This window comes from Pantherophis guttatus, chromosome 8 (assembly GCF_059756535.1).
Source record: "Pantherophis guttatus breed Tessera chromosome 8, ASM5975653v1, whole genome shotgun sequence".
In the NCBI taxonomy this organism is placed as follows: Eukaryota; Metazoa; Chordata; class Lepidosauria; order Squamata; family Colubridae; genus Pantherophis; species Pantherophis guttatus.
This window is the reverse complement of record NC_142070.1, coordinates 9,436,221-9,448,304: the sequence shown is the minus strand read 5'-3', so window position 1 is coordinate 9,448,304 and position 12,084 is coordinate 9,436,221. Positions and strand designations below refer to the sequence as shown.

At 43.2% G+C, this 12,084-nt stretch overlaps 1 protein-coding gene across 1 annotated transcript in view; it reads right to left on the bottom strand.

The window, feature by feature from the left end:
* ANXA3 (annexin A3) overlaps positions 1-9,598 on the bottom strand; it is a 39,557-nt gene extending 29,959 nt beyond the window's left edge. The window contains exons 1-2 of the mRNA XM_060687009.2: positions 9,476-9,598; positions 4,904-4,941 (exon numbers count right to left, since the gene is read on the bottom strand). Coding sequence (XP_060542992.1) covers positions 4,904-4,918 — 15 coding nt within the window. The 5' untranslated portion in view covers positions 4,919-4,941; positions 9,476-9,598. The remainder of the gene's footprint in view (positions 1-4,903; positions 4,942-9,475) is intronic.
* Positions 9,599-12,084: the final 2,486 nt, after the last annotated feature.

Genomic DNA, 12,084 nt, shown 5'->3' with positions numbered 1-12,084 from the left:
TTTTTTTGCTACAACCTGCTTACATAAAATGAAGGGCTTTGAGCATGAATGCAACTGGGGCAGATCAGGGAGAATGGGTCTCCCCAATTCGAGACTCCCCCCCCCCTTGATATTATAAGACCCCCCCCTCTTGATATTATACGAATTTCTTACCTGGTAAATGTGAATTTATCCAGGGGGTGGGCTTCAAAATTTTTAGCAAGGTGTTCTCTGCCTGGTTGCTGGGTGGGCATGGCCATGGTGGGCGTGGCCTAGTCAGCCTCCTGCACCATGGGGGGGTGGTTTTGCCTCCCCGGGCTCCGGAGACTTTTCTCGAGCCTCCGGGAGGGTGAAAATGGCCTCCCCAGGCTCTGGAGGCCCTCTGGAGGCCAGAAACAGAACTTCCAGTTGGCCCGTTTTTCACCCTCCCCGAGCCTCCATGCGCGCCCTGCACCCAAAACGGGCCGCGTGGTGGGGGCTCCTGGGAGGGGAGGAGAGGGGTGGATTGGTCCATCCAGGAGTGATTTGGGGGTTCTCCGAACTGCACAGAATCTTAGCTAGAGGTTCTCCCGAACCCCCGCAAATCCCCATCAGCCCATCCCTGAATTTATCCCCTTTTTCAGTGTAAATGAAAAGTTTTTTTAAAATAAATGAAAGATGGGCTAAAATTCCTTTGAGTATTTCTTGTAAGATAAATATAATTAAGATGAACTTGGCTTCAAGGTTATTTCCTATTTTGACAGGCCTTACTCTCTGCTCGTTGTGTTATTTTCATGAGCTTTACGGGATATTGGAAACATTTTGGAGGCCTCTCCCCTGAGTTTACATAAATGCCATCTTTAATCTTTTATTGCTTTTATGTTTAGGGCTGGAGATGGGGGGGGGATTGCTGCGCGTATCGTTGGTGACGGTTAGTTTCGATCTGCTTTCAGATGGCACCGTAATTGTTATAAATTCTATATTCTACGTAAGCCGCCGAGAGTCATTCTGACTGCGTGGGGCAGAACTGAGATGAATAAATCATTCAATGCATTTTAGCAAGGGTATCCTGCAACCTTCCAATACGAGCATTGTAATTATCCGCTGGGAAAGATGGATTTCACAGTCTACACTTTTCAGGCTTATTTCTGGCATTTATCATATTTATAACTTACCTGGAATCAGCCCTAAACCTTTGTAGAACAGAACGGAACGGAACAGAACGGTGGGAAGGGCAGTAACAAGGACAGGATAGGGGAGGGGAGAGAGGGAGGGGGAGGGGAGGGAAGGGGAGGGAAGGAAGAGGAGAGGAGAATAAAGAGGGGAGGGGAGAGAGGGAGGGAGGGGAAGAGGAGAGGAAGCGAATAGAGAGGAGAGGAGAGGAGAATAGAGTGGAGTGGAGTGGGGAGAGGAGAAGAGAAGAGAAGAGAAGAGAAGAGAAGAGAAGAGAAGAGAAGAGAAGAGAAGAGAAGAGAAGAGAAGAGAAGAGAAGAGAAGAGAAGAGAAGAGAAGAGAAGAGAAGTTAAGTTTAACCTTGGGAATTTTAAGAGGGGTAGACTTCTACTCCCATGGCTGGGGAGTTCTGGGAGTTGAAGTCCACCCCTCTTAAAGTTCCCAAGGTTGAGGAACATTAAAGTAGGGGATGATTAAGGAGGCAAGAATTCCACAGACTTAAATAAGGAGTTTCAGCCCAAGAATTAGGGGTAAAATGCAAAATCTTGCAAACTTCAATAAGCACCCCACCCAGTCTGGACTGAGTTCATCAAGGTGGAATCTCTTTCGAAACTTTTGAATCGCTTCTTTTTTGGGCGTTGTGCAACTCGGGACTGAGCTGGTGCTCATTAAATAAGGAAGTAGTAAACGCCACCATCCCAGTAGCTTTTGACGTCTAGAGCATCTTAAGGTGGTTTGCCACAAAAAGAGCAATAAATACAGGCAGTCCTTTTTAAAGCTACAATTGCAACCACGATTTCCACTGCTAAGCAAGGGATTTGTTAAGTGAGGCATCCCTGATTTTATGACCTTTTTGGCCACCGTTGTTAAGTGAATCATCTGATTTCCTCCATCTATTCCCCCATCGATTTTGCTTGTCAGTAGCCAGCCGGGAAAAATCACAAGTGGCAATCACATGACTCTGGGACTTTACAACTGTTGTAAATGATTGCTAAGCTCCTGAATTTTGATCATGCATCAGTTGTAAGTGCGAGGACTGGTTCTCAGTCACTTTCTTCAGAGCCCTTGTAACCAGAGGTGGGTTTCAGCAGGTTCTAACCCAGTGTTTCTCAACCTTGGTAGCTTGAAGATGGACGGACTTCAACTCCCAGAATCCCCCAGCCAGCAGCGCTGGCTGGGGGATTCTGGGAGTTGAAGTCCACCCATCTTCAAGCTTCCAAGGTTGAGAAACACTGTTCTAACCAGTTCTGGCGAACCGGTAGAAGAAATTTTGAATAGTTCAAAGAACCGGTAAATACCACCTTTGACTGGCCCCGCCCCCATCTATTCTCTGCCTCCCGAGTCCCAGCTGATTGGGAGGAAGTGGGGATTTTGCAGTAACCTTCCCCTGGAGTGGGGAGGAAATAGAGATTTTACAGTATCCTTCCCTTGCCATCCCATCAAGCCACGCCCACACAGCCATGCCACGCCCACCAAGTCACACCCACGGAACTGGTAGTAAAAATTTTTGAAACCCACCACTGCTTCTAACTTTGAATGGCCACTAAATGAATATCATGTCTCCCCGAAAATAAGACCGGGTCTTATATTAATTTTTGCTCCAAAAGACGCATTAGGGTTTATTTTCTGGTTAGGTCTTATTTTGGGGAAGATATGGTACTAAATGTTTCCATCTGGCTGACAATCTTAACTGGGGTTTATTTTGGGGGTAGGGCTTATATTACGAGCATCCTGAAAAATCAGGATGCTAGGGTTTATTTTCCGGTTGGGTCTTATTTTTGGGGAAACAGGGTAGTTGTAAGTCGAGAACTACCGTGTTTCCCTGAAAATAAGACCCTGTCTTATATTTTTTGAACCCCGAAATAAGCGCTTGGCCTTATTTTTGGGGAGGTCTTATTATTTTGGGGTGCATGGAGGAAACCAGAGGAAATGGCGGGGACTGGTTGTGCATGCATTTAAATATTTTCAGGGAGGGCTTATTTTTAGAGCATACACTCAAAAGCCCGATTGGACTTATTTTGGGGGAAACAGTGTATGCGTACATCACAAGAGATATAAAACAGTGGAAAGCTACAATAGTGCAACTATGTTCAGTCATTTATCAGTCAGGAATAAAGCAGATACCTGGGACGGACGATTTTTGGTTATCCCAGAAAGAGAAACAAAGGTAGCTAATGCAACTGTAATTATTCTGCTTTTGCTGAATTTATGCTTCTGGGTGCCAGGATAATTTGGCCGATTTTGTAATTAATCTCAGCCAATTTTGTAATTAATATGCATCTTGACTTGGGGATTTTTTTAAAAAATAATCCATTTATATTCAGTCCCAGGCTGCAAAATGTCTACATTTGCTCTCTCAGTCCTACATTTCAGTTTGTCAATATTTACTTAGCAAGAGTTTGAACCGGAATTTGCCATAAAGTCAAGACTGTTGTGACTCTGAACCATACACTAGGCACACCCTCCGTGGTTTTTTTTTTTTTTTAAAGCTTATTTTGTTTCTTCATCATCCTGAAGCAAAAATGCTAGTTTGGCAGCTTCGTGGACTGATCTGCATTTCCCCCACCGCCTCACACTGTGGGAAACGATTCATTTGCACAATTATTTGAAACTGCAGAGTAGAAGAAAGTGGATCCACAGCAATATGGATGAAAAAAATAAAGGTGTTATTTCAGCAAAAATCATGTATCTAATGCAGGGGTCTCCGACTTTAAGACTTGTGGACTTCAACTCCCAGAATTCCTCAGCCAGCCACCTCTCTAAGAGAGACATTCCTCTCCCAACATATAGTTTTAATGCTGGGTTTTTTTTTTCTACACAAGGCTAAGGAGAGAATAGAATAGAATAGAATAGAATAGAATAGAATAGAATAGAATAGAATAGAATAGAATAGAATAGAATAGAATAGAATAGAAAATATGGAATGGAATGGAATTTATTTTATTTATTTTATTTATTTATTTTATTTCTATACCGCCCTTCTCCCGAAGGACTCAGGGCGGTGTACAGCCTGATTAAAAACACAAAGACAGAAAAAATTTAAAAATAATTAAAATTATTAAATAATTGGCTCAATTATGAAACCCCCAAATTTAAAATTCCATATTTAAAACCAATTAAAATCTTTACATTGATAGCCCGACCTGGCGGAACAACAAGGTTTTGAGGGCACAGCGAAATACACGGAAAATGGAATGGAGTGGAGTGGAGTGGAGTGGAGTGGATAGAATAGAATAGAATAGAATAGAATAGAATAGAATAGAATAGAATAGAATAGAATAGAATAGAATAGAATAGAATAGAATTCTTTATTGGCCAAGTGTGATTGGACACACAAGGAATTTGTCTTTGGTGCATACGCTCTCAGTGTACATAAAAGAAAAGATACGTTCATCAAGAATCATAAGGTACAACACTTAATGATAGTCATAGGGTACAAATAAGTAATCAGGAAACAATATCAATATACATTTTAAGTAAAGAAGCAGCAAAATTACAGTCATACAGTCATAAATGGAATGGAATGGAATGGAATGGAATAGAATAGAATAGAATAGAATAGAATAGAATAGAATAGAATAGAATAGAATAGAATAGAATAGAATAGAATAGAATAGAATAGAATAGAATAGAATAGAATAGAATAGGTCTTCTGGTCCAACCCCCTGCTCAAGCAGATACATTAGATTAAGGATGTCTCCAAACTTGGCAACTTTAAGACTTGATCCGTTTAGCCTAAAGAAATAAATCTGAAAAAAATAATTTGACTTACCCAAGTAGAAATCATGATTATCTGTTTTCACGAAGGTGCTGCAAAAAAACAATAAATCGGGTTATTAAACAAGGATGAATTCAATTGTGTGCCATGCAGGGAACAAAGGGACACTAACCCCCACCATCAAATGGCTGTTTATCCTCTGATTGAACATATTTTTTAAAAGAAAAAAGTTGGTGGCTATTTCTCGGGATCATTGATCCCACTGAAAACCTATTCCTATTATTATTAGTATTAGTATTAGTATTTTATTATTATCTCTTTTATCACCAGGGCCTGGTGGCTCAGCAGACTGATAGCATTGTGATTAACACCAGCTGTCTGCAATTACTGTAAGTTCGAATCTCCCCAGGCTCAAGGTTGACTCAGCCTTCCATCCTTTCTAAGGTAGGTAAATTGAGGACCCAGTTTGTGGGGGCAATAAGCTGACTTTGTATAAATATACAAAGGGATGAAGGCTATTGCTTAACGCATTGTAAGACACCCTGAGTCTCCGGAGAAGGGCGGCATATAAATCATTTAAAAAAAAAAAAATTCATTAAACATGAAACTTAGTCAACTGAACATTCAGAAATGCATCACAAATACCATTGACTGGTGCTAATGGTCGATACGGGTTGCTGCCAGCATCCTAGGTATCAACCAAATACCTTCTTAAGATATACGATGTTCCAAGTAGCAGAGTTTTTTGCAGTTCCGCTGGTGTTATTGCAGGAAGCTGCAATTTGTTGAGCTATCTTATAAAATTCCTATTCTTATTATTTCCCCCAAAATTCACTTGGAGCCTTCCTTGACATGACATCAGCTAATGATATGAGTTCTGATTCTGTAATAAAATGTTTACTATTGTTAAAAAAAAAAAAAAAAAAGAGGGAAGTTTTATGTGGCTGTTCTCTGTTGCCTCTAAGTCTAGCAATCCTTTCCTCTCCAAATTTGTTATTTTATTGCTTCCTATCTGAGGTGTAACTGCAAAACATATCCAAGATTAAAGAACAGCAGTTTTCATTTGCATTTGGATCAGCAGACACTGGAAAACAACTTTAGCAGCCTCTGAAAATAGTGTTGTGATTGTTTTTCTCTGCAAATCCTCCTTTTGCAGATCCTGTTACACACAGCAAACTCCATTCATAAGTTTACCCCTTGAACAGAGTGAGTCTGTTCTACTCTTCCTTTGGCAGATAGTAAGCCTTGGGAATGGAGTTCCTCAGTTCCCACTTAAAGGAAATTTCTTACTCAGAAGAAACTATGCTTTGAGGAGTTGTCTGAACTCACCCAGGAAAGCAGGAAGGGAATTTTGACTCGAAAAAAGGTTGTCCGATTGGACCAAGCAGACAAAAGAGTCCAGTTCAGAGTTGGTCTCCATCTTCCTAATTTGTTGGATTTTAATCACCAGGAATGCAAATGGGAGTAAAGCAATTTCATCGAATGGTGATTCTGCCTGCTTTGGATCATGTATAGAAATAAGGAAGACCGGCAAGCAGAATTCTTTTTCCTTAGCCCTTCTTTTCCTCCGAGATGGAATTTATTTTCTATCTTCATGGATTTCTTAATAAACGTTCTTCTCAGGTTTTGTATTTGAAAAGAGGAAGGCCAGGTTTAAGGAGTATATGCAAGGGAGGCAGTAAAGAGCTCAACTCAGGATTTACTCCTAAATTGGATTGAGCATCCTTCAACCGGTTCTCTCTGTTTTGAAATTCAAGGGTCCAAGAATTGGGGAACCCATAAAAGTCTCTGTTGGTTCAGATTAGCACTATCTACTGGGAAATGGGGGAGGGAAGTTGTGGATTTTAAAATTTGTTTGTTTGTTTATATCCTGCCTTTATTTTTTATAAATAACTCAAGGGGGAGAATATACCCAATACTGGTTCCTCCTCCTATTTTACCCCCCAACACCGTGATGTGGGTTTGACTCAGAGAGGAATTGGCCCTTAGGCTTTCATGCCTAAGGCAGGACTAGAACTCCCAGTCACACGGTGATCGGCTGAGAGTCACCCAGTTGGCTTTCATGCCTAAGGCGGGACTAGAATTCCCAGTCTCCCGGTGATTGGCCCAGAGTCACCCACTTGGCTTTCATGCCTAAGGCGGGACTAGAACTCCCAGTCTCCCGGTGATTGGCCCAGAGTCACCCACTTGGCTTTCATGCCTAAGGCGGGACTAGAACTCCCAGTATCCCGGTGATTGGCCCAGAGTCACCCACTTGGCTTTCATGCCTAAGGCGGGACTAGAATTCCCAGTCTCCCGGTGATTGGCCCAGAGTCACCCACTTGGCTTTCATGCCTAAGGCGGGACTAGAATTCCCAGTCTCCCGGTGATTGGCCCAGAGTCACCCACTTGGCTTTCATGCCTAAGGCGGACGTAAAACTCATCATCACTTTGTTTCTAGTCTGGTGCCTTAACCATTAGACCAAACTGTCCCTAAATGCTGTAGAACTATATTTCCCATCTTCCTGCACTAGAAAAGATAGTTTATCAATCAATTTCTGGAGACCAGAAATTTTTCAGCCCTGTTCTGTAGAGGGCCACGTCTCCTTGGTCTCATCCAGATGGCCTGCACCCTTGTCACCCCACCATGGCATTTGACTTTTTAAAATAACAGTTGTTGTTGTTGTTGTTGTTGTTGTTGTAGTTGTTGTTGTTGTTGTTGTTATTATTGTTATTGTTATTATTATTATTATTATTATTTCAAAAACTAGCTTCAGAAGTTGGCCGGAGTAAAAGATTGCTGCATCCGCTGAAACTTAAGAGGATCATGAATAGCTGCATCAGGTGAGTCTCGGCTGATGAGACGTGGAAAGGGGACCTCCCAGATTAAGAATTTGAAAAGTAAATAGATTCAGAAGAAAGCAAAAACAAACCACATTCATAGTTGCCAAAGAAAACTTAATGTGCCAACAAAGTCTGACTCACATAAAGAAAACTTTGGTTAGTAATTCGATCATGGGAAAAACGAGCAGGCAAGGAAAGCGACCAGGTTGTGAGAGTAACAGTTCGATCCCGATTTTGTTTGTTTGTTTCTGTTTTAAAGAAACATTTTAACTGAAACATAAATTGCTTGATGGGAAGATGGGGAGCCTACGTGCTATTCTCTAAAGAACCTAATTGCACATCCCTATCAAGGACTACAGACACAAACATTCTAGCAACATGGGATGAGATCCGGTCAGTGCTTGAAAAGGACACCACCAGGAAATCACATCCCAGAAGAAACGGTACCAAATCATTAGTAGACTGTTGCAGAAAGAAAAAAACAAACTTCTCATAGACTTTGCAGATAGATTGAGTCAAAATCTGAAAGAGAGAGAGAGAAGGAGGGAGTAAGAGAGAGGGAGAGAGGAAGGGAGGGAGGGGGAGAGAGAGAGAGACCCATGCATTTAGCTGGCAGATGTTCAGGGCCAGTTGGAGACAGGCGGTGACTCTATTTAATTGAGAGACAAAAAGGGAAGGAAGGAAGGAAGGAAGGAAGGAAGGAAGGAAGGAAGGAAGGAAGGAAGGAAGGAAGGACAGACAGACCCATGCACTCAGCTGGCAGCTATCCAGGTCCAATTGGAGACAGGCGGTGACTCTATTTAATTGAGAGACAAAAAGGGAAGGAAGGAAGGAAGGAAGGAAGGAAGGAAGGAAGGAAGGAAGGAAGGAAGGAAGGACGGACAGATCCATGCACTCAGCTGGAAGCTATCCAGGTCCAATTGGAGACAGGCGGTGACTCTATTTAATTGAGAGACAAAAAGGGAAGGAAGGAAGGAAGGAGGGAGGGAGGGACAGAGGGAGAGACAGGGAGGAAGACCCATGCACTCAGCTGGCAGCTGTCCAGGGCCAGTTGGAGACAGGTGGTGACACTATTTGAGAGAGAGAAAAAGGGAAGGAAGGAAGGAAAAAAAAAAGAGAGAGAGAGACAGACAGACAGAGAGGGAGTGAGACCCATGCACTCAGCTGGCAGCTACCCAGGTCCAATTGGAGACAGGCGGTGACTCTAATTAATTGAGAAAGAGAAAGTGAAGGAAAGAGAGAGAGAGACAGAGAGAGAAGAAGAAGAAAGAAGGGGGAAAGAAAAGAGAAAAGAAAGAAAAGAAAGAATTTCGGTTTCTTTTCTTCCTCTTTGTAAGGGGGTGGGGTGGGGGAGAGATGTCCAGGAAAGGAGCAGGGCAGCGCGCAACAGAGAAGGCGCAATCGGGGCAGGGCGCGCGTTCTCTGTTGCGCAAAGAAGAAGCTGGAACGAGGCGCTCCGTCCTCCACCTTGGACAGATCCTCCCCCTCTCTCCCTGGGGGTGGTGGGACCCCATCTAGCTACCCTCTCGGATCTCCCAAGAGATTGGGGAGAAGCTGCAGGCGCCGAGGCCACCGGAGACGGGAGTCCTCCTGATCCCAGGCTGGGCGCAAAGAGCAAGGGGTGAGTTGGGTCTGGGGTGGGAAGGTTAGGAGGAGGAGAGGGGTGGGAAGCTTGCAAGAGCGGATGGCCAGGAAAGCGACCCCCATCCCTCCCGTCCGACTCCCGGGCTTTGCAGGCGTCCTACCCCCCCCCCCCCATCCAAGTCTCGGGGTGCAGGGAAGAAATCGAGGGGAGAAACTTACCCGAAGCAACAGTCCCGTACTGTGAACTTGCGAAGGGGAAGAGTAGCTACGCCTGGCGCAGCGCTTGGGAAAAGTAGTGGTGCTTCGTTCCCGCCCTGCGCTGGCTCCACCTGCCCGGAGGTGAGGAGGAGGAGGAGGAAGAGAAGGAGGAGGAAAGGGGGGGCTGGACAACCTTGACCAGCAGCAGGACTGCACTTCTTCCGATAGGGGGCGCCTTTTTGGCTTTTCTTTCCTTGTCCGGCATCGGCCCACTAACAGGCACCCAGTCTGATGGCAGGAGAGGAGTAATTTTTTTTTATAAAAACTTTATTAAACTTTTATGACATTAAAAACATAAAAAATTATTTCACTCAACAACAGCTAATTGTGGTGTTTTTCTTGGGACAATAATTCATGCATTAGTTACCAAAATTAAATTGTGCGTATTTACATTCTTATTTTATCTATGACTTGGACTTAATAATGATCTATCTTCAATCTAGCTCTGTTCTATCCAGTTATACCACTGTTCCCACATTTTGTAAAATATCGATGTCTCTTCATCTTTTAAACTCAGCGTTAATTTATTTATTTATTTTATTTATTAATTTTATTTCTATACCGCCCTTCTTCCGAAGGACTCAGGGCGGTGTACAGCCTGATTAAAAGCACAAAGACAGACAAAATTTTAAAAAATTAAAATTATTAAATAATAGGCCCAATTTATAAAACCCCAAATTTAAAATCCCATTTAAAACCAATTAAAATCTTTACAATGATAGCCCAGCCTGGAGGAACAACAAGGTTTTGAGGGCACAACGAAATACACAGCGAAAATTTGTCCATTTCTGCACAATTCATGATCTTTTGTATGACCAGTTTCTCTGCGGGTGTACATGTGAGTGTTGGCAATCCTGGCAGCGGTTAATATGTGTAGTACTAGATATTTTGTGCCCTTCACATACATATACATACATACATACATACATACATACATACATACATACATACATACATATCTATATATATATCTTTGAAGATCCCCAATAGGGGATCCCCAATCATTAATAATTTCCTGTAGCCAATCTTTAATTTTTGGCCGGAGAGTTTTTGAAGGACCACCAAGCAGGTTGCATCTTCTTTAGAAGCAAGATGGGGGAGTTTTAACAGCATAACAGAGTCGGGAAGGGTCCTTGGAGGTTCTCTAGTCCAACCCTCTGGTCAAGCAGGAAATCCTATACCATTTCAGACCAATGGCCGTCCAATCTCTTCTTTCAAAACTTTCAGTGTTGGATCAGCCACAACTTCTGGAGGCCAAGTCTGTTCCGGGGGGTCTTTGTGAGAAAGGGGAAGGAAACGGGTGCCTTTGTCCCAAGCATGGTGATTCGAAAGAGCTTGGAAGCTAGTTGTTAATATTTGGATGGGAGACCACAAGGAAGTCCACGAATTACAGGCTAATCGGTACACTACGAATTGTAGGATTTATATACATCAATTCGGTAAATTTCTTTCAAACCTCTTGAGATCATAATTCTTCCCTGGAAAAAATGCTTTGGAGCTCTGTAAAACTCAAGAGCCTGGGAAAACTATCCAAACAATTTTGGGCCTTGTGGGGGATTTTTTTTGGTGTTTATTTTTAAAAATAAAGTTGCATTTGAGCAATTGGAAAAAAAAAAACTATATGGCGTTTGACAAACCGTTCGTGTTAACTGTTGCTGCTTCGCAAGAGTGACACCGGGACAGTGTAAATGCAAATAGATGCAGAGATCCTTTTCCAGTGGGGTTTTGAGCAAGCAACTGTCTGAGAGGGAGTTAAATAGTCAGGAGATCATGTAATTTACAGCAGTGGTGAAATCCAAAATTTTTATACTACCGGTTCTGTGGGTGTGGCTTGGTGGGCGTGGTATGGCTTGGTGAGCGTGGCAGGGGAAGGATACTACAAAATCTCCATTCCCTTCCCACTCCTGGGGGAAGGATATTGCAAAATCCCCATTCCTTCCCCACGCCTGGGGAAAGGATATTGCAAAATCCCCATTCCTTCCCCACGCCTGGGGAAAGGATATTGCAAAATCTCCATTCCCACCCCACTCCAGGGGAAGGATAATGCAAAATCTCCATTCCCTCCCCACTCCTGGGGGAAGGATATTGCAAAATCTCCATTCCCACCCCACTCTGGGGCCAGTCAGAGGTGGTATTTGCCGAACTGCTCAAAATTTCCGCTACCGGTTCTCCAGTACTTGTCAGAACCTGCTGGATTTCACCCCTGATTAACACCCTAGAAAAGCTATGTTGATTTGTGGGCCGTCCAATCAAATGGAGAACGAACCATGGGACCCCAAAGGGGTTTCAGGAAATCCTTACCTTGCAGGCTCATCATGGCCTTTGAAGGGGACAATGGTCCACGGACAACTATATGGATGGATCAAATAATGAAGATGGATCAAATAACGAAGAGATAACAGTCTACCTCAATGCGAGGTCTAGACTACTACAATGAGCTCTATGTGGGACTGCCCTTGCAAAGGATCCAAGAGCTTCAGTAGGTTCAAAATTCAATGGCTCCACATGGTTTTGTGCAAGTCTAGATTTGCACACACGTTCCCACTCTCTTGCGCGAGCTGCATTGATTG